This window comes from Pongo abelii, chromosome 14 (genome assembly GCF_028885655.2).
Source record: "Pongo abelii isolate AG06213 chromosome 14, NHGRI_mPonAbe1-v2.0_pri, whole genome shotgun sequence".
Lineage (NCBI taxonomy): Eukaryota > Metazoa > Chordata > Mammalia > Primates > Hominidae > Pongo > Pongo abelii.
The window spans coordinates 41,265,345-41,288,511 of record NC_071999.2 but is presented as its reverse complement, the minus strand read 5'-3'; the positions used below and the strand labels follow the sequence as shown (position 1 = coordinate 41,288,511).

The 23,167-nt window shown below is 36.5% G+C and overlaps 1 protein-coding gene across 10 annotated transcripts in view; it reads left to right on the top strand.

The window, feature by feature from the left end:
• The window catches only part of SPART (spartin), a 37,587-nt gene extending 16,074 nt beyond the window's left edge, over positions 1-21,513 (top strand). For 6 of the 10 annotated variants that reach the window (XM_024230875.3, XM_024230878.3, XM_024230874.3 and 3 more), the window contains 6 exons: positions 1,453-1,608; positions 4,282-4,405; positions 10,653-10,847; positions 12,597-12,755; positions 12,839-12,929; positions 20,479-21,513. In XM_024230875.3, coding sequence (XP_024086643.1) covers positions 1,453-1,608; positions 4,282-4,405; positions 10,653-10,847; positions 12,597-12,755; positions 12,839-12,929; positions 20,479-20,746 — 993 coding nt within the window. In that variant the 3' untranslated portion in view covers positions 20,747-21,513. Of the gene's footprint in view, positions 1-1,452; positions 1,609-4,281; positions 4,406-10,652; positions 10,848-12,596; positions 12,756-12,838; positions 12,930-17,221; positions 17,292-20,478 lie in introns of those variants that run through there. The other 4 variants (XM_063714887.1, XM_063714886.1, XM_054528915.2 and 1 more) reach the window with 1 other exon arrangement.
• The last annotated feature ends 1,654 nt before the right edge of the window (positions 21,514-23,167 follow it).

The following is a 23,167-nucleotide window of genomic DNA, read 5'->3' as shown; positions in this document are numbered from 1 at the left end:
GGAAAAGTGTACTAATGGGTCTAAATGGTGACATGAAGATAATTTTAGCTTCAGTAGATAGGTTATGTTGGACATTTTAAGGGGTATGGTTGGCATTCTGAGGAAGAAACAGGCTTTGGTTGAGATAATTATCTTTATTCTTGTGGTAAATGAAGGCCAAATAAAAAAGTCAAAAGAAAATATGATTTAAAATATGATCATCTTGGAACTTTCCTTATTTGGCATGTTTCCTCTGCCCACATGCGTACCTTAGAAATAGAGTATTTCTGTTTAACAGGGAACTTGAATAGAGTATTATGGAGAGACTTTCTTTATATATTGTTGTAGCAAGAGGGAAAAAGTATTTTTGATTACGAATATTGACAGTCATCAGGGGTTGAATGAGGTGGGCATTATAATAGTATAATCTTTTATTCTCTCCTTCAACCAGCAGTTACTTGGAATTCATTATTTAACCAGTTACTGTGTTAAGTGGTGGGGTGGGCAAAGTATGAGAGCAGGAGACCACAAAGGTGTGGGGGATGTGTGTGTGTGTGTATAAAAATATAAAATCAGCCCCATTCACCTGAGAATGACCTACCTGGTGGTCAACAAACCAATACTTCAGCATAGCAGCAATTATTTAACAAAATACATGATCAGCATACAGAAGTGTGTAGCCTCATTGTACTTGTGAGGAGGAATTCACAAAGGCAGGAATATGGTCAAATGAAGGAGTTCATCTTCACTTCACTGTTTACTAACTGAGTGAAATGATGCTCTTAAGTATTCACAGACCTAATGTGGAACTATTTCTCCCTTCACCCCTACGTTAACTGGACCTGTATTACTGGGCTTTAGGAAAGAAACTAAGCAGACTTTTAGGTTGTATGTTTATTTTCTCTCTTCTATTTTATTTTTTGGTATTTGTATGTTATTTTTAGCTTGCTTTACTGTCCCAGAACTTCAACCGTAAACATAAGCTAGTTACTAGCTATAATTTTGACTGGTTTTTACTCTTAAGCATTCATTCAGCAAAGTGTATATTGTGCAGAAAATTAAAAAATAAACCTCCCAATAATGCATAATGAAGTGGACATGAGTTTTGTTAATTGCCTTTAAATTCATTTTCTCTTGTATATGTTACCTAAAATTTATTCATTAATTAAATTTAAATGTAGCTGCATCTGATTCAAAGATAATTTATACCAACAACTGCTATAAGTTGTCTTTTATACTTTGTCTTTTGAAACTTACTTAGGCATATGCTATGAACCAAAGAACTCAGAGGTTTGGGGTTTGGTGATGAGACAAAAGAGAAGCGTAGAGAAAAAAGCAAAAGTAGTTGTTACTTATAGACTGCCAAACTGACATTCAAACAAGTATGTCATTTGATCATGGTGTAATATAGCTGGCAGAAAGTCATCTAAGAAAAATTCTGATTAGAGCTAAGCTTAAACCTTTATTCTCTAGGCCAACTGGAACAGAGCAGAAGAAGAAAATGAATTCCAAATCCCTGGAAGAACTAGACCCTCCTCTGACCAACTAAAAGAAGCCTCTGGCACTGATGTGAAACAGTTGGACCAAGGCAATAAGGATGTACGTCATAAAGGAAAACGTGGAAAAAGGGTAAATAAAAGAGTAATGAGTGTGTGTGTTATCTTCTAATGGTACCTTTCTCCAGTTTCGTATATTTATATGATCATATTGCCGTATACTAAAGCAAAGCAACTTGTGCATACTCAACAAAGTGATCACTGGCAAAAACAATTAGAATCAGTTGTAGTATTTCCCTTTTAAAGTGTGTGTTACTTAAACTATTTTAAAAGATACTCTGTGTTTGGGGGATAGATTTTTTTCCCAACTGTTTGAGAGATTTTATTTTTTTTGAGACAGGATCCTGCCTTGTCACCCAGGCTGGAGTGCAGTGGTGCAAACATGGCTCACTGCAGCCTTGACCTCCCGGGCTTATGTGATCCTCCCACCTCACCCTCTACGAGTAGCCAGCATTACAGACATGAGCCACCACACCTGGCCAAAATATTTTTATATTTGCATTAATTATGCACATACTTTCTTATTTGTTTTGTGTTATTCTCTGCCTTCCTATATTCACCAAGAGCTTGGGGGCTAGATATGCTACTGTCTCTTTTTTTCTTACACTCTGCCATTTTTGTTCAGTTTCCTGTTTTTTTATGGATGGGCAACAGGACAGAGATTTGATTTTTAAAAATATACAGAGTGGTTTCTTCTTTCATTTCATAGGCTCTGAGTGTGTAATATATTCTTACTGGTAAATTTGGATTAGAGTTCAGGAAATATTTATTGAGTGCTAGAATGTTAGGCATACATAGGGAAAAAGTTTAAATTTCTTGTCTCAATGAATTTACTGTCTAATGGAAAGGACAGATTAGCAAAGAGATCATTTCTATCCAATGTGGCTGTTAGATAGAAGATGCAGCCTAGCCTAACAGATAAGTGTGAGTGGATGAGTGGTATGGAAAGCAGTGAGGAGCCCCCTCCTACAGGACATTATGACTAAAATGAATCTTGAAGGATAAAGAAGAGTTGGCCATATGAATAGCAAATTTAAGGGGATTCTAGGCAGAAGTGGTAATATAAGCAAGTATATGAATAAAACAGCATTGTCTTGAGTATCATAGGCAGTTTAGTATTATTCATTGCTGTATTCCACATGGTAAATGCTCAATAATTATCTTTGGAATTGATGAATATCACGTGAATATTCTACATTTATTTGCAAAGTGTCACTGTGGTTATGTTGAACATCTTAGACCAGCTATATGAGGATATTGTGAGTCCAAAATGGTTCCAAGATATATATTTTACTTAAAAACGTTGTTTTAAAATTAATCACAAGAAACCAAAGTTAAAGGGTACAAAAGAGTATATGGTAAAAAATAAGTCTGGGCTCTATTCCTGTCCACCAACCACCTACCTCCCCTGTGCAGACACATAATCTTCCCCCATCTTCTCACCCCTGCAGATGGAGTCTCACTGTGTCGCCCAGGCTGGAGTGCAGTGGTGCGATCTCAGCTCACTGCATCCTCCGCCTCCCGGGTTCAAGCAATTCTCGTGTCTCAACCTCCCAAGCAGCTGGGATTACAGGTGCCCCACCACCATGCCCAGCTAATTTTTGTATTTTTAGTAGAGACGGGGTTTCAGTTTCACCATGTTGGCCAGGCTAGTCTCGAACTCCTGACCTCAGGTGATCCACCCACCTCGACCTCCCAAAGTGCTGGGATTACAGGCATGAGCCAGCATGCCTGGCCTCAGACACATAATTATTAACTTCTCTTGTCCTTCTAGATATATTTTATGCATAGTTAAATACACACACACACACACACACACAGACATATATAATATTTAACATAAATGGTGGCATGTAAAACCTAATGTTTTTCTCCTTGCTTTTTTACTTAACAGTATATTTGGAAATTCTTCCATATCATTTAGAACTTCATGTTTTAAAATGTAATGTCTTGTTCTAAAAAAATCAAATGATATTAAAAAGTATATGCAGTGAAAAGCTTTAGATTTTACTTATGGGTGACTTTTATCCCATGTAGAAGTTGTTTTGTTTAATGTTTTTATATTTTATGTGACATTCTTTGTATTACTGGCCACTTTGATTTTCAAGTTATTTTATTATATTAATACTGTGAGGTCTGAGTTAGCCTGCGTCTTATTTCTTAGAATGAGTTCATTTAGCTTTAAGAGTTTGGTTGTTGGCCCAGGCTCTTATCACAGCTGTTCAGTTAGCAAAGTACAGATATATGTTCTCCGTTTCCTCTTAAATGGAATAGCAGATTATTCTGTGTTTATATATTCCTTCTTGTTTCAAATTAGACATTTGTTTGATCTCTGTCAAAATCAGTTTATGAATTCATCTTTGCTTACTGATTGAGTCATTTAACAAAAATCTTTTAATCTTACTGAGTACCATGTGCACACTAATATCTAGGGATGATATCTGTTTGAAGGAAATCAGTCTAGTCCAGAAAAGAAGTCAATTTAAATGATTTGATAAATGCCATATTGGACTTATTTGGTATTTAAATCTTACCAGTCAAGATTTATATGGACCAGAACAGTTTTCAACTTCATGGCAGTTCTGGTATTGTACTTTATAAGACCATACTGGTAACTAGGTTGGCTGGAGATATTTTTCATTAATTATATCTAGTATTTGTTGGCTTCATATTTGTTATATAATGCTTACGGTTTTCCCCCTCTTAGTACTAACTCTTCACATTTTGAAACATTTTTACTGTTTAGACTAAAGATACTTCAAGTGAAGAAGTTAACCTGAGTCACATTGTACCATGTGAGCCAGTTCCAGAAGAAAAGCCAAAAGAATTACCTGAATGGAGTGAAAAAGTGGCTCACAACATTTTGTCAGGTATTACAGTAGTGTTAATTTTTTTCCCTGTATGACATTAAGCGTTTGGAACCAAATAAAGATATTGTTTATTAGGGAATACTGAGAAAGATAATATTTTGTATTTTGGTTTTAAATGATCAATTTAGAAATAAATGTAGAAGGAACTAGTCTTTTGAAACATCAGATATTGTCATATAAGTATAAATTCTTCCTGGCCTATTATTCTGTTTTACTATTGGGAAAATGGATAGTGAAAAGCTTCAGGAATCTTCAAACTCTTAATAGTTCTGAATCTAAAATTAGTTACATTCATTTCCCCTTTGAAGCTCCCTCTTAACCTCCCCCTACCCCTATCTCTCAGCTGTGGTCTGAATGTGTCCCTTCAAAATTCATATATTGAAATCCTAACCCCTGAGGTGATGGTTTTAGGAGGTGGGGCCTTTGGGAGGTGATTAGGTCATGAGGGAGGAGCCCTCATCAATGGGATTAGTCCCTTATAAAAGAGATCCCAAAGAGCCGCCTTGTCCCTTTCACTATGTGAGGAGGCAGTAAGAAGGTGTCATTCTATGAACCAGGAAGTGGGCCCCTCACCAGAGACCAAATCTACCAGCACCTTAGTCTTGTACTTCCCAGCCTCCAGAATTGTGAGAAATAAATTTTTGTTGTTAATAAGCTACTAGTTTATGATATTTTGTTATAGCAGCACAAATGGACTCAGATACCCACCCAAAAAATGAGAACATGTTCATTCATCTTTGGAAGCAAAGCAGCACTGTATAACTGTACAGCAATGCAGACATGAGAACATCTGAGGGTTATAGCCAAGCTCTTTGAGAAGTAGTCTCTGCTATTTAATTATGGTTATAAAGGGCTTCAGATCAATTATTCTGAAACCAGAATGATCATTAGTGACACATCTTTCTACTTTAATTGGTTAACATTTCACATAGCTTTTTAGCTGTAGTAACTCTCTGATTTATACCTTTTATTTTGTTTTTTAAAAAATATTGCCAGTCACCATTCAGTATGTCAAATTCATAACCCCGTTAAATGGGTCTTGACTCATTTAAACAACTGTCAATTCAGATTTCCATGTCCACTAAAATCCATTTTAAAAGATGTCTAAAGCAGAGGAAATCTTCAACATAAAAAACCAACAAGCTAAAATAATTAGCTAGCTAGGAACTAATAAAATACTTTTCCTAGTGCCAAAGAACTATGCTTGAGACAAGAAAAAAAGATAAAGCCAAATTTTAAAATGTAATTGCGATAGTTAAAATTGACTTGAAAGAGATTTACAAAGAAACTGCAATGAGAAACCTTTTCACTTTTACTACCCTAGCCCCCAACTTTATAGGCTGCTAAGCATTATTATTAGGAGGCCATTATTCGGAAAACTTGCCTGTTACCCCCACACACTAAATTCAAAGGTCATTTTCCCAAGTTTTTGGAATTTATACTTGTCAGGCCTCTGAGCCCAAGCCAAGTCATCGCATCCCCGGTGACTTGCACGTATATGCCCAGATGGCCTGAAGTAACTGAAGAATCACAAAAGAAGTGAAAATGCCCTGCTCTGCCTTAACTGATGACATTCCCCCACAAAAGAAGTGAAAATGGCTGGTCCTTGCCTTAAGTGATGACATTACCTTGTGAAAGTCCTTTTCCTGGCTCATCCTGGCTCATCACTGAGCACCTTGCGACCCCCACTCCTGCCCGCCAGAGAACAAATCCCCTTTGACTGTAATTTTCCTTTATCTACCCAAATCCTATAAAACGGCCCCACCCTTATCTCCCTTCGCTGATTCTCTTTTCGGACTCAGCCCGCCTGCACCCAGGTGAAATAAACAGCCTTGTTGCTCACACAAAGCCTGTTTGGTGGTCTCTTCACACGGACACGAGTGAAAATACTGTTATAAGTTTGTTCCATTTACTATTGCTATGTAACAAACTGCCCAAACCCAAAGGCACAAAACAACAAACATTTGTTTGTGGAATTCAGTGGGCCAGGTGTTTGGAAAGGTCACAGCAGGAGTGGCTTATATCTCTTTCATGGTGTCTAAGGACTTCATCTGGGAAGACTCAAAGGCTAGCTAGTGACTTGACAATAAGCTGAAGACTGGAATCATTACTGATACCTCTGGCATCTAGGCTGGGAGAGGTCAAAGTCTAGGACCACCAAATAGAGTGCCTACACGTGGCCTTTTGTGGCTGGACTTCCACCCAGCATGGTGGTCTTAGGGTAGTCTGGCTTCTACATAGTGACTTGGGGCTTCAAATGTGAATCATCCAGCAAACAGAAAGAAGCTGCATTACCATTTCTGACATACTCTTGGAAATTTCCAGCATCATTTGGTTAAAAGCAAGCAACAAGCCAGCCCAGATGCAAGGAATGTGACATAGACCCCACTTCCCTCTGGGAAGAATGTCAAGATCTTGTGGAAAGGTTAACATTCAGAATAGCAGACACCGTGGTCATCTTCAGAAATTTTTTCATCAGCTGCCACCAAATCTCAGGCCTCCTAGGTACTATAGATACCACACCATGGTGCTACCAGAAGCAGTACAGCCAGTTAATCCTGGGAAGAGGTCTCTTAGGAGATTTCAAAAGAACTTTCAGCAGTGCATAATTTTAAAACAAGCAAAAACTGTGTTCTGGTAACACTCAAGAGACCTTCTTTATTACTTAAGACCTCAGTTTCTTCATGCCAGTACCTCTTTTCCTTTTTATTTTGTACCTTCAGGGCTGGGGTTCTAGTAATGTCCTCATAGTTGGTAACTGTAAACCATTTAACTGCCTATCAGAGTATGTGTCTCTTTATGAGCTTTTTAATAGGTAGAACAAATAGTTCGTCAAATGTTTATGGTACAAGTAAAACAAAGGGGGGCAGAAAATTAATAAAGATTTACTCCAGGGAAAATTATCTGATCTATCAAGAGACTATTGTTACCTGACTAATTCAGTCTATGTACAGAATGAGTAACCAGGGATATAAATTGAGCTCATTCATCTTAGCCCATAATTGGTGCCTGTCCACTGTCAAAGAATAAGTAAAGATCACTAAAAGCTAGTCTGAGGTTTTCCTAATGTAAAAGGTGAAAAAAGTAAAACAACCATGCTGAAAGTTTACCTGTATAGGCTTGAGAAACCTAGACTTAACACTTTAAGAAGGCAGCGGCTATGCAGTATCAATGGAGTAGAGCCTAGTAAGCTAATTTGGGAGGAGGTAGAGGGTTACTGACAATAAACTGATGGAGCCCACCTTTGGAGCAATCTACCTTCAACCATTCTGAAACACTTTAGTGGTTGTGAGATAGCAAAAGATCATCAAGGGTATTTGAATGTCCCCTCTCAACTCCCTAATCTTTCCCAATTTAATTTACAGATGGACTCTGGAATGCTAGGCAAACAGTTGACATGGAGTGAGAGGGAATGATCACTTTCTGCCTACCTATTCCAACATATCATCCTAGTGTTGAGAGTGAGCAGAACAGAGGGAACTATGATGCCTCCCTAAGGTTTCTCCAAGATTATGCATTTTTTGCTACCATTTTGTGCTTTTAGGCCCTGGCAAAAACTTTTCCATTTTGGTTAATTCAGTCTGTTAAAGAATAGACAAACAAGTCCTCCTGTTCTTCAGTAGATTCTTTCTGGGACTCCATTAGCCTAGTACAGTCTTCCAGCTGTCAGATCCACAAAGACCTTTATTCTAGCATAAATTATATAGAATGAACAAAACATCAAAGAGCAATCATATATTCAGTTTATACTTTGATGGGTATAGGGTGGTTAAGTGCTAAGACAAATCATTTCCAGGTTTTTAGAGGACTACATCAAACATAAGATGTATGTTGTATGATTGGAAATTCAGTAGTAGCCATGTGCTAGCCAATTTTCTGCCAGTTTTCCCCCTCTCAGCCAGAGATAAAGAATATCAAAAGCTGAAAATAAAAAGATCAGTGATCAGTGTTTTAAACTCATATTTCTCATGATAAAAATTATTAAAACTTACCAAAAAAGTTGGGTTCTATATAATCTTAGGGTTCAGCTAGCTTTTTACCAGGAGAGAAAGCTGTGATTTGGGACTTCTGTGTTTTTGTGTTTTGTTTTGTTTTGTTTTGTTTTGAGACAGAGTCTTGCTCTGTTACCCAAGTTGGAGTACAGTGACGCTATCTTGGCTCACTGCAAACTCCGCCTCCAGGGTTCAAGCAGCTCTCCTGCCTCAGCTTCCTGAGTAGCTGGGACTACAGGTGCACACCACCACACCCAGCTAATTTTTGTATTTTTAGTAAAGATAAGGTTTCACCGTATTGGCCAGGCTGGTCTCGAACTCCTGACCTCAGGTGATCCGCCCAACTTGGCCTTTCAAAGTGCTGAGATTACAGGCATGAGCCACTGCACCTGGTCAGGGACTTCTGTTTTTAATAACAACTGTAAATGGTAGCTTTCTTTAGTTCAGTAAAAGTGGACAGTGTCCCACAAGCTGTAGTAGTTAGGTTTAAGTTAGGTAATTTTAACATCTGCCAATGTCTCATTTATTCAGCAAACTTTCATGGTCTGCCATATGGCAGCATTAGTTCAGTGCATAGGATGCAAACGTGAACAGAATCAGTCTATATCTGGCATTGTACGTGTCATTTAAAGTATCTACATAGCTACCAATGAAATATTGCATTTCCTTATCTTCTGTTGCAGTGTTTACAGTTTTAACATATTTATGTATACTATATACTTCCATGGTGATATGTGATTATTTGCATCTAGTATTTCTCTTTATTAGTGCTGTGACTTTTTATCATTTTCATTTATTTTTCTCAGTCATCATTTGACTTCATCCCTATTATTTCTTATAGTTTCATTACAGGATTATAGTCTCCTTTGTTTCATTGTCATTTATTTTATGATTTCTCAGTCTTCATGTTCAGCTGGTTTCTTCTTAAAACTTTTCAACCTATAAGTTAATCTAAAAAGATAATTTTTTTAAATGGACATCTTCAAGCCTTTTGTTGTTTATGGAAGCCTGTTTGCTTGGGTTTGAATCCTGCACTTCCCCAGAAGTTGATTGTCAGGTAGGACAGTGGGGGTAGGATTGGAGCTGGAGGTAGAGATGTTGACTAAAACAGGAAGAGAAACATAAAATTTCTAATTATTTATTACATGTCACTTTCCATTGTTAACATTTTAAAATAAATTGCTGTGGTTTTCACATGATTGCTGGATGCTTATTCATGGGCTGGAGTAATCATGTAAAACCATGCCACAGACCTTGAGAGAACATAATTAAGTATTTCATATGTTCAGCTTTGAAAGCTCATTGTTAAGTGTTAGCCAAAAAAGAAATATTTTAAATTGAAAGTCTCTGCAGAGTAGAGTAATACTTCTTCCATCTTAGGGGACACTGTTCTTACGTATTTTTTCTTTTGCCATCCCTCTCCCACTCCTTTCCCCACATTTCCACTGGCTGAGGACCTTTTGTCCTCACTAGAGAAGGCCCTTCCATCCCTCTGTTCCTCTGGTGAGCACTTCTGTCACTCAAGCTGCGAGAACATAAGCAAAGCAAAGGGCTAGGGCCCCACTGTCATGAGAAATGGCTAAATTATCTGGGCCTCTCTCTTCTTTTAGATTTTCTCTTCTCATGCATTTGAGTGTTCTCACGTTTTTGTCATTCAGGTATGTGTAGCAAGCTAAACGATGCTGAGATCCAAGATTTTGGGTTTAGGATTCAGGAAGGAACAGGAGCCCCTGACTAAAGCTTTTAGCCTAAAGAAAGTAAGAGTTCTGCCTTGGTGTTTGAGAGGCAGTTTCTTTGGTTTCCATTTTGTGATGTTTCTGTCTTTCTCCCTCAGGATTTCATGGGGAAAAGTGGTGCCTGGCCTAAGGCAAAAAGAGCAAGAATATCTAGGTTCTTTAGCCAAATTCTATCTTAATGGCACCAAAACTAAAAATTAATACCTAACAGTAATATACTGTGGTAAGTAACATATAGAGATACTGTTTGTGGTCATCTTCAGAAATTATCAGCTGCCACTAAATCTCAGGCCTCCTAGGTACTAGGTAGTGGCAGCATAGAGTAACGCAGAACTGTGTCACTAAGTATTCAGGAAGAAAACTGTAGGTATAAAGTTAGCTTGAAAGTTTATGACATGGCACATTTAGCATCTGAATATCAAACTCCTTTTATTTTTTTCTGGTTGATGTTATTTATTAAAGTGTTTAAAAGCATAATTAGCCCTAATATTGTGCAATTTTAAATTTTCTTTTAAAAAGGTGCTTCCTGGGTGAGTTGGGGTTTAGTCAAAGGTGCTGAGTTTACTGGCAAAGCAATCCAGAAAGGTGCTTCTAAACTCCGAGAGCGGATTCAACCAGAAGAAAAACCCGTGGAAGTTAGTCCAGCTGTCACCAAGGGACTTTATATAGCGAAGCAAGCTACAGGAGGAGCAGCAAAAGTCAGTCAGTTCCTGGGTAAAGTAATTCTAGATAACTTTACTTCTTTAAAGTTATATTTAAAATAATGTCTTAATCCAGGGTTAATCTGCACGTTCATTTAGATGGTTTAATCTCAAGAATCAAGAATTAGGAAAAAGCAGTTTCTCTTTGTTATTCATAGTGAGACCTGCGGACCAGCAACATCACATTGTCCTATCTGGAATCCTTAGAAATGCAGAATTTTAGGGACAGACACACCTACTGATTCAGAATCTGCATTTTCACAGGATCCCTAGGTGATTGTTATTTGCACATTAAAGTTTGAGAAACTGGTTAAAGGGTTGTTTTGATGTGTTGGAGAGGAGAATGTGTGTATCTTTGAAAAAGAGTTCTGAATGTAAAGTCATGTATTGTTTAACGAGGGGGTAAGTTCTAAGAAATGTGTCATTAGGTGATTTCATCATTGTGTGAACATCATAGCGTGTACTCACACAAACCTAATAAACGTTGCCACTCCACACCTAGGCTGTATGATATAGCCTATTGCTCCTAAGCTACAAACCTATACAGCATGTGACTGTACTGAATACTATAGGAAATTGTAACACAATGGTAAGTTTTTGTGTATTTAAACACATCTAAACATAGAAAAGGTACAGTAGGAGTGCAGTATATAAAATATAAAAAATGGCATAAAACCTGTAGCGAGCACTTACCAGAAGTGTCACTTGCAGGACTGGAAGTTGCTCTGAGTGAGTTACTGAGTGAGTGGTGAGTGAATGTGAAGGCCTAGGACATTACTGTACACTTGGGCCACACTAAATTTATTTTAAAAACAAAGTACTTGCACTATGATGTTATGGTGGCTGTGATGTTATTAGGCAGTGGGACTTAATCAGCTCCATTATAATCTAATGAGACCATGAAATGTGAAATGACCAAAACATCATTATGCAGCATGACTGGATGTGAATCCTTGAATCCTTCTAAGGGATATGACACATTCTTTCAAGGAGAGCAGTTTACTGCTTAGCAGTTGAGGGTCAAGAGGGAGGGATCTGTTGTTTGAGAAAAGCTGACTTAGTGATTCTGGTGCCAACCTTCCCAAACAATATACTTCTAACTCCTTGCTCTTAGGGAATCACAGCACTGAAATTTGGTGTTTTGAGGTGGGTAGATAGGACCTTAATGGATTACCATTAAATTTAGTACAATTATCTTTTTTGGTATTTAGTATTTTTTGAATCAGATTTTGGATTGTTTACTTTTATAGAATTAAACACTTTACTCTTATTTCACCGAGATAACTGAGATATTTATCAATAGAAAAATATGAGTACACTAAGCTGGAATAAGCTAAAAGTACCAACCAATCTTGCATTGCAACAGTCAGATAGAAAAGGTGGCTGGTTTTCTCAAGCAGAAGTGCAAGAACATGTATATCTGAGAGGCAAGGTTATAAACATCAGTAGGCTCTGCAAGCAGAGCTTTAAAGCAAACAAAAGCTTTCATTTAAAAAATAGCCAGTCTATGCTGCATGCCTGTAGTCCCAGCTACTCAGGAGGCAGAGGCAGGAGGATCACTTGAGCCCAGGAGTACAAGTCAAGGCCAGCCTGGGCAACATAGTGAGACCTCCTCTCTAAGCTTCATATCCTTAAGAAGAAATTGTAACATTATATAGTAAAACAATTTAGATGTTCATTTAAGAATGTTGCAAGATGAGTGGTAAAAATCAAGGGAATAATATATTTTTCCTAAGTTTTCTTTTTTTTATGGTCATATTAGTCGATGGAGTTTGCACTGTAGCAAATTGTGTTGGAAAAGAACTAGCTCCACATGTCAAGAAGCATGGAAGCAAACTTGTTCCAGAATCTCTTAAAAAAGACAAAGATGGGAAATCTCCTCTGGATGGTGCTATGGTTGTAGCAGCAAGTAGTGTTCAAGGTAACAAAGGGCCCAGAATTTTGACTATGAAGGTCCGTTTGCTTTGGACTAGATTTACATTGTTTTAAATATTATTTTTACAGGATTTTCAACTGTCTGGCAAGGATTGGAATGTGCAGCTAAATGCATCGTTAACAATGTTTCAGCAGAAACTGTACAAACTGTCAGATACAAGTAAGTTGAATTTTATTTTAATGACTAAATCTCTGTTTTGTTGTTGTTGTTGTTGTTGTTTTTCTGAGAGGGAGTTTCTCTTGTTGCCCAAGCTGGAGTGCAATGGCGAGATCTCGGCTCACTGCAACCTCCGCCTCCCAGGTTCAGGCATTTCTCCTGTCTCAGACTCCCGAGTAGCTGGGATTACAGGCATATGCCACTATGCTCAGCTAATTTTTTTTTTTTTTTTTTTTTTTTAGTAGAAATGGAGTTTCACCACATTAGCCAGGCTGGTCTCAAAACTCCTGACCTCAGGTGATCTGCCTGCCTCAGCCTCCCAAAGTGCTGGGATTACAGGCGTGAGCCACCACGCCTGGCCGACTAAATCTCTTATAGCATTCGTAAAAATCCACGGTAAAGATATTTTTATTAAGTATCTGATAAAATAATTTTTTTCACTCACTGCTTTTCTTAAATAGGGAGAAGAATAGTATTTCTAGTATAATAACAGAATTCTTGTCACTTTGCTTTATATTACTAATCGTTATAAACATTTGTTCATCGTTACTGTGAAGAATAAGTTTAATTTTTTTAAAAGCCTGGAATTTCTATATACCTTATTAACTGACTACATGTTTTTGATGGGTGGTATCTGCCTGAAAAAACTTGAATTATAATTAAACTCTTATACCCCATGTTAATATTAGCCCACTCAGTATACAGACTGTTAAAAATTATGTCATATCTTACTTGACTCTGATTACCACTGTACATTTGTATTGGAATGGGTAGATGGTATATCTTCAATTTCATATATTAAGAAATGGACAAACAGAAATGAATGATTTGCACAAACTCACCTGATTAGTGTTAGGATTGCTTTCTCATTTGGCCTTAAGGTCTGTCTCTGGAGAGTGGCTATAAATTCTAGTCCTGCTGTGTTGTGGCTCAAGAGGAAAAAAGCTCATGGATGTTTTCAGTGTGCCTTTCACAGGATACTTCTTTATCCTGGCACACCAATGACCAGGTGTCCCTCTCTCAGGGAACTTGTTTATGGCAGATGCCCTTGTGGCTCTTTTCTGACCTGTGTCCAGTTTATTCCTACTAAGATAGCTACTCTCTAGGAGACCCTGACTAGGAGGAGAGCGAGGTTTGCGTGTGTTGGTCAGGTGACACACAGAGAAGGCAGCACAACCAAACACACGAAATAACAGAAACTTTTTATTACTCGCAGACCTTTGAGAGAAGAGGGGTACGCACGAGGGCCAACAGGAAGTCTGGAGATAGCAGAGTGCTCAACCAGTGGGTGGGGCGAGAGTGGGTGAACAGGGAGCACGAGCAATGGAGAGGCGTTTTGTGTGACTGCCTTTACAAAAGTCTGTGGGTGTTCTTCCTTTGGCTTTCCAGTGGGGCCTGTGGATTGACTAGTTTAAAGAAAACAAGTGTGAACAGGGGAACATTTACATGACTCTAGTTTTACATGACTCTAGTGTTGACCATTGGATTTTCTCGTGGTCAGCAGCTGTGGGGGTGTGTTGGGTTTTGAGTCAGTGAGATGAGAAACAAGTATACTGTACTGCAGACAACCACATGGGGAGGGGGAAGTTTTAACTAGGCCAAAGGTGGTGGGATACAACTAGGTTTCAAGCCACTTATGTCAGGCCTAAAAATAAATGCTGAAGCAGCAACTATATAACAAATTTATGACAAGTGGTATTGAAGGTGAGAGTAAAGCAAGGTCTTCTGGCTTTTAGCTCCTTACTCTTTCTACCTGACTCTGCTTTCTTTATACAATACTAGAAGAATCAAGGTCTAAAAAATAAATCTAATATGAAGGACCTGAGTTGCTTTCTTAGCCTTGAATTAGTTTGGATCTTACTGTTTATTTAGAAAGAAAAAAGAAGAGCAATATTAATAGTATTCACAACTCTTGGTTATTTATGTTAATTATCCACTTATTGACAGCATTTAGTTGAGTTCATACTTTTGTATCAGGCACTGTGATCATTGCTTTTCCTACGTATTAATTTTCAACACTGTTATCTCCATTTTGCAGATGTGAGGAAACCGAAATGTAAAGTTAAATACCTTGTTAAAGATTACTCTCCTAGTGAGTAGTAGAGCTGGGATATAAACCAAGTGTTTCTGTCATCAGAACCTGTGCTCTACAGTGCTAATTTAATTTCCACCCTTAATTGGTTCGATCTGCTCTGTCTGGGGCATGTATACATTTGTTTGTTTGTTTTAAGATAGGAAATAGGAATTGCTTTATTTTTACTTTTTTTATAATTTCAACTATTATTATAGATTAAAGGGTACATGTGCAGGCTTGTTACTTAGAATTTGTTGTGTGATGCTGAGGTTTGGGGTACAAATGATCCCATCACCCAGGTAGTAAGCATAGTACCCAATACATGGTCTTTTAGCTCACACTCCCCTCCTCCCTCCCCCACCTAGTAGTCCCCAGTATCTGTTGTTGTCATCTTTATGTCCATGAGTATCCAGTGTTTATTTCCCATTTATAAGTGAGAACATGTGGTTTTCTGTTCCTGCGTTAATTTGCTTGGAATAATGGCCTCCAGCTGCATCCATGTTGCTGCAAAGGATATGATTTCATTCTTTTTTTAGGGCTGTGTAGTATTCCATGGTGTATATGTAGCATGTTTTCTTTGTGCAGTCCACTCTTGATGGGCACCTAGGTTGATTCCATGTCTTTGCTGTTGTGAATAGTGCAGTGAACATGTGAGTGCATGTGTCTTTTTGATAGAACAATTTATTTTCTTTTGGGTATCAAATGGTAATTCCATTTTAAGTTTTTTGAGAAATCTCCCAAAAGTGGCTGAACTAGTTTACATTCTGGGGCATACATACCTTTGAATCAAATCAAAGCAATATGGCATATCATTTTGGAGAGTCAGTTTTGTTTTTTGTTTTTTGTTTTTTTTTGAGACAGAGTCTTGCTCTGTCGCCCAGGCTGGAGTGCAGTGGCACAATCTTGGCTCACTGCAAGCTCCGCCTCCCAGGTTCACGCCATTCTGCTGCCTCAGCCTCCCTAGTAGCTGGGACTACAGGTGTCCGCCACCATGCCCGGCTAATTTTTTGTATTTTTAGTAGAGGCGGGGTTTCACTGTGTTAGCCGGGATGGTCTTGATCTCCTGATTTCGTGATTCGCCCACCTCGGCCTCCCAAAGTGCTGGGATTACAGGCGTGAGCCACCACACCTGGCCAGAGTGTCAGTTTTACCAAAAGAGTTGAGAGATAAAACATACAATAGATCTCAAATTCTTCTGATAGAAATATGAAACTGAAGTCTTCCAACTCACTTCTTGTCACCTGTGGCACTGAACTCTAATATTCATTCATTGTTTTATGGCTCTGAGGTTACTTTGGATCAGTCATAATTAGAAAAATAGTTTATTTGTAGCAAGAACAGGAGAAATTCAGAAATGCCTTTTAGGCCAAAATGAATTATTTTTAGATTATCATATTAGAAAATAGGAAGTGCTTTGTTGGGTTTGTTTCATGGCCTACTCTAATTAAAAAAAAAAAAAAAAAAAACTTACCTAACTACAATTAGCTTATTAAAAGTTTGGGATTCACATAACTAGGAAATACTGGATTTTAATGTAGATTTTGCACTTCTGGTCCTTAATGAGAACTTAATATGATAAATAGCATATTTTTAACAGTGATTCTCAGCTCATTTATTTCTATTATGGTATTATTGCTATTCTTTTTATCCTTTCTTCCAAAGATTCATGGAATTTAAATAAAAACCAGGTAAGTGAGAATTTAGTTAAGTAGCTTTGTATTTCTAACTATGAGGATGATTCAGTCTTAGCAGTAATTTAGTTTCTGCTATTAGAAATTTAGAAGGATGGGAGAGGCAGTAGGGAATAAAAGATTTTATCTAAGTAATACTGTTTCTCACATTTGGAGCTAATCTGGCCCAAAGTAGAAAATGTGTTTTAAGAGAAGAAACTGAAAGTATTGAACCAGTAATAACTTAGTGATAGAACTGAAGAAATGGAAAAGCTTGTTGTACCTTTGTTTAATTTTGTTTTTATTTGTTTACATACACTTAGGTTTATTTATACTCTTCTGTATTTAAATTTACTATCAAAAAGTATTTGATAGAATGACCATTGGTGGAGTATTCAAATTGAACTGACGGTAGTATAATAAGGGAAATTTGTGTTCTTAATTGCCTGTGATAAGCGATTGCTCTCCAAAATAGTTATTTTAAATGTCCTTTAATTTTATGCTTGGGAGAAAACCAAATGTATTATATAAATTTCCTTATCTGATTTCAGGTGGATAAGCCAGTACAGAGGATTAAATAACTATACTCTTAAAATTTTTAGGTAAATGCATAAAAACTATTCATTAAGATTCAGTTTATTTTTGTCAGTTACATTAATACTTTTGTCTTATATTTGGGGATGTGAAGACATACAGGAATAATGAAAAACAATAAGTAACTTTAAACCTGCTACACTTAATTGAGGTATAGTACCTATTCAGTAATTCATCATTCTGCTACATATGAAGCTTAAGTTTCACCTTTAAGCTTCTTTTATTCCACTTTAAAGTGTTTAAAGAATAATAATATAGCTTTGATAGTTAGATCTGTTTTTATTTTCCCCAGCAATATTTTCTTTGAATATATATTTGTGGAACATAAGCTTAATAATAGACTTTTTTTCCTGTAGAAAATTTACTGTTTTATGGTTTTTGGTACTATGCTATAATTAAGTGTAGCTGGTTTATTTGTTTTAGTGAAATTTAGTTAAAATTCCTCCTAAATTTGCACTGGATGAAGGGGTAACTTCAGTGACAGGTGTCATATTACCCAAAACCAGTTTTGTATAACTGAAAACATTGGAGAAATTTCAGAAAAACCTGGTTCAATTGTAGTTTTGAATCTCATTGACTTATTTAGGCCTACTTCATATTCATTTTTTATTATTTTTCAATTGGTAATGTTAATATAAAATCCAACTTAATGAGCTCTAATTAAAGTAAATTTGTTTAAAAATAAGAGATCAAAAATAAATTTAACTTCCTGCCAGACATATGCTTTCTAGGAGTTTATAGCAGTATAGTTTGAATCTGAAGAAAAGGACTAAACAGTTATTTATGAAGAGAAGAATAGATGCCTATTAGGAAAACTAGCTCTAAGGCATATTGGAAAGCAGGAGTGATAGTTGAGGATATATTAAAAAATAAATACAACTGATGAAAAGCCGTTTTATAGTATATTTAAAAATACATGTTTAGTATTTTAGAATTTTAAAACTGCTTTCACACATATACATTGTTTTTTTGAGATAAAGAAGAGAAAGTTGATGATATGCGAAGAGGTAGAAACTTGACCAAGGTCATATGGCTAGTTACTGGCATAGTTGGCATTAGAATCTAGTTTTCTGAATATTCTGGTTTTTCTTTTTTTCCCAAATTAATAGGAATTGCTACTGACATTGGAGATAGCATAGAAAAACAGACAAAATTAACAAGGTGCCAAAACAAATTCATTTTTAATACATTATTAAAGACAATGTAGTTTTTAGAATTGTGTTACATACAGAAATATGAGTGCAGTTGGAGGTATCAAACTGTATCAGTGGAATAGGGAAAACTCCAAATTCTCAAAAGTGGAAGTTTGTGAATATGGAGGATTTCCTATACTTGAAAACATGACTGTGAGTTATGTTGTGAGTTATGTTAAGTTATGGTGTCACTTCATTGTAGCTCACATGGTCCTGGAAAAATAAGCCCTCAGGGAAACCGGCTCCACCAAGAGTTACGGTCACTGTTTTTCAGTGCTGAAACTGCTGATACCTCTTTCTTTTTGTATGGACACAGCCATTACCACCTGACAGTAGTGTTTGTGACTGGGGCTTGGTTGACAATGAGAAGGCACCATCAGCAATGGTGCATCTCCTGCATCATCAGCAAATCCTGTGGAATGCTGAGGGGTGCATAACAGGGACTGTCCGAAGCAGTTGCAGGAAGCTTTTCTGTCTGTTGACTGGTGAGAAGGCCCCCAGTTAAGAGTAGTACAGACTTGGAAGGTTTGACAGACTAGGCTCTGCCATGTGCTAGCTCTAATATAATTATTAACATTAGGCAAAGGACAGAATAGAATCATCATTTAGGGGCACTGTAAGATTATTTCACACTGGGGTTAAAAAAGCCAAGCACAAACAAGCCGGTGGGATCACAAACCAGTTCTAGGCCAGGCTATTTAGTAATAGAGGACTTGTTAATTCAAAAGGCAGATCTAGTGTTATATAAGATATCCAGATATAGGTCACAAAGCATCTAGGAAACTTCACTGTGTCCTGGAGAAAATGTAAACTTTTGCCTCTTTGTTTTGTTTGTTGTTTAAACAGTCCTCTATTTGGAGAAATCTGTGGACAAGAAAAGCTTTAAAAGCCTGTTACCAAAATGGGGTAAAGAGTAAAACAAAACAGTAGGGAAATGTGTTTTGGTGTGCTTGTATAGGACCTCAAAATGTATTTTATCATAGAAATAGTATTAAATGCAGATGTTATTATTATCAATAATAACTTCTTTTGTATATGCTTTATAATTTCCCAAGCACTTGCTATGCATTTGATGCTCAAAAAACTCTGAGGCAGATAGGGCAGGAATTACTGATTTCATTCATTCAGTGAATGTTCATTGAATATCAGGCACTATTCTCAATGTTTAGGATATGTTAAAGGACAAAGCTAAGATTCTCCTCTCCAGTAGGGTTTATATTCTAGTGAGACAAGCAAGACATGAACAGTGATAATTAATAAGTTCTATAGTATGTAGAAAGTGGTAAGTTATAGGAGAAAAAAAGCAGTTTAAAGGGGAATCGATTGTCAAGAGGTGTAGGTGGGCATGTGGAAAAAGGCAATTTAATTTAAACAGGTTACATGAGAAGATTATAGTTGAGCCAACTTGAAGAAGGTGAGGCAGAGAGCTATGGGAAGTCCAAGCAGAGAGCAGCCAGTACAAAGGTCCTAAGGCCTTTGAGTGCTTGGTGGGCTCAAGGAACAGCAAGGAGGCAGTGAGTGTGCAGCAGGGTGGGATGCAGGGGAGAAAGCCATGGAATCTCTGTTTAAAGATTAACTCAAATTCCCATAATTAAAAGATGTAGCCAAAGTCTGGTTAAGGTAGAACTTGAAACCACTTACGTGACTCCAGATTAGTTGCTTCTGTGAATATTTTCCCTCATATTTCTAGAAAGGGAGGATTAAAAAAAGAAATAATGACTGATTAATGACCTATATTATAATTTACACTTTTATTTTTACTTGACAGTCTTTATTACATCATTCTCAGTTAGTCTGAGTTTATTTTCACACAGTTTTTACTAAAGGAGAAAATACTGTTTTGTCACAGAGTGTGATTTCATTCTCTACTGTGTTTTAAGTTATTAATTAAATTGAAACCTAAGCTCTAATTTTGCTTTCAGGGGTAACACAGTAATCATTTGACTTACTTAATACTAATTCAGAAGAGCTTATTTTATATTTATCGTTTCATTGTATGTCCTGTAATCTTTCTTTTAAAGATACGGATATAATGCAGGAGAAGCTACCCACCATGCGGTGGATTCTGCGGTCAATGTTGGAGTAACTGCCTACAATATTAACAACATTGGTATCAAAGCAATGGTGAAGAAAACTGCAACACAAACAGGACACACTCTCCTTGAGGACTATCAGATAGTTGATAATTCTCAGAGGGAAAATCAAGAAGGAGCAGCAAATGTCAACGTGAGAGGGGAGAAGGATGAGCAGACGAAGGAAGTAAAGGAGGCAAAGAAGAAAGATAAATGATGAAGTGCTGGGAATCACCTATACCAAAACCTTATGAAATGGATGAAATTTTGCTAAATAGGCAAATGTGGAATTCCTCACAGATTAACCAGAATTTTTTAAATGTATTCATTCCTACAAATTAACTTTCATAAATTTTATGGCATGTCTTCTATTTAAAAGGAGAAGAATAAATATTCTTGCATCTGGCCTTAGAAATGTGAAGTTATATTCTCAAGTTTATTTTTTTCCAAGTGTAGCTAAAATATTTTTGCAGGTAAAATAAAGCTAATAATACATGTGTTGTTCAAACCTTATTAAACCTAATATTGAACTATTTTTATATCTGCTGTCTTTCAGAAAGCAAATAGGAAACTATATATTTGCTTAAAAATTGGCATTTAGTAACCTTAATTCTTTTTATAGAAGGAATGACAAAGTATTGTCCCCTCTTTTTGCACTAATTGTGGATTTTTTTAGATGCTTCTCAAAATTTTCACTGTGTAAGCTAAACAAAAACTAATCCTAAACTGAGAATTCTCAAAGACTTGTTCAAAACAGGGAAAGACTGATGAAAAGTAAAATGGACTACTTTTGTAACTTACCTGTTTGTTAGGAAATGGAATGGTCTTTTTGATTTAAAATGAATAAAAATAGATTATTACGTCTTTTGTATTGAGACTGTATTGTTACGAGCCTAGGAAATTTGGGAACATGATTGTATTGTATTAAAATTCGAAGTGATTATTATCAGCTTAATTGGATTAAAAAAGTACTTCAAGAAATTATTTTGTCGTATCTGCTTCTGTTTTTCCAAAAGGTTAAAACTTGTAAAAAAAAAAAAAAAAAAAAAAACAGAATTGAGTTTACTAATGCTAAACATTTTTATTCTGGGATTCGGTCATTGGAATTTATATTAAAAGACAAGTTATTAAAAAGGAAAGGTTCTATTCATAATCAGGGTAAAGAATATGAAAACCTTAGGCGTAATCCATGGTGGATAGGCATTATGGTGTCCACTTTGGCAGAAGGCAGACTATTCACAGCCCTATTTACTTACATAGGCTAAAAAACTATGTAACTAAATACCTAATGGTATTTTATTTTTGTTTACTGAATTTAAGAGATTGATATTAGTTTTCATAGCTGTAGTCCATTCTAACAATTTCTGATCTTCTAGTGGCTACTTAATTAGACATTATTTGAAGCTGTCTGAAGAATGTACTTTATGAATTAAAAAACTCTGAATTGCCTGACCTCATTATCACATGGGCTTATATTTTGGGAACACATAGAACTGATGGAGGCTTTTCCTAAGGCCAAGGATAATGTACTAGTTGTTAAAATGGAAATAAAAGTGAAGTGGTAAATAGTTTACAGACAGTCTATGCTTTGTTTAAGTTTAAGAAATGGAATGGCACTTCATATATTCTCATTTGTGGGAGCTAAAAATTACAATAATCGAACTTAAGGAGATAAGAGAGTAGAATGATGGTTACCAGAGGCTGGGAGGCATTGAAGGGATGGGGAGGGAAGTGAGATTGATTAATGGGTACGAAAATAGTTAGAACGAATTAGTTGTAGGATTTGATAGCCCAACAGGGTGACTACAGTCAACAATAACTTTTTATACATTTAAAAATAAAAGAGTGTAATTGAGACGTTTGTAACACAAATGAATGCTTGAAGCAGTAGATGCACCCTGATGTAATTATTATAAATCGCATACCCATATCAAAATATCTCATGTATCCCATAAATACATACACCTACCATGTACCCATAAAAATAAAAAAAAATTTAAAAAGAAATGGAATGGCAAATAATGGAATATAAACTTTAAACAGTTAGCTTTGACCAGAGGTCAGCAAATATCTTCCATGGGCTAAATCCAGATGGCCACCTGTTTTCATAAATAAAATTTTATTGGAGCATAGTCGTACCCATTTGTTTACATAATGGCTGTGGCTGCTGTCTAGTTCAACGTGAGAGTTGAGTAGTTGCATCAGAGGCTATATGGTCCACAAGCCTAACTTATTCGCTCTCTGGCCCTTTGCAGAAAAAGTGTGCTGCCTTAGACTATAGAAAATGGACTTTTCCCACCATTCCCACCATTCACTGAATCATTAGGAGATAGGCATCTTCTAAAGATTTTTTTTATATTGTGTAATGATTGATACATAGATAAAATTGTATATTACTTGTATGATGAATAACAATTAACAGTTAAAAACTCATCACACCTAAATAAAGACATGGAAAGCTGCCAATTACATATATGTATGTTCTTCCTATTTTCTTACCTCTTTCCCCACGTCATTTTTTATTGTTCCTTGCCGTTTTTTAATCACACATGTATATTCTCCAAACATACTGTTTCATTTTTTGAAGCTTTCTACATATAGTGTCTGAATGTGAAGTCTTACTCAACTTGCTTTTTTG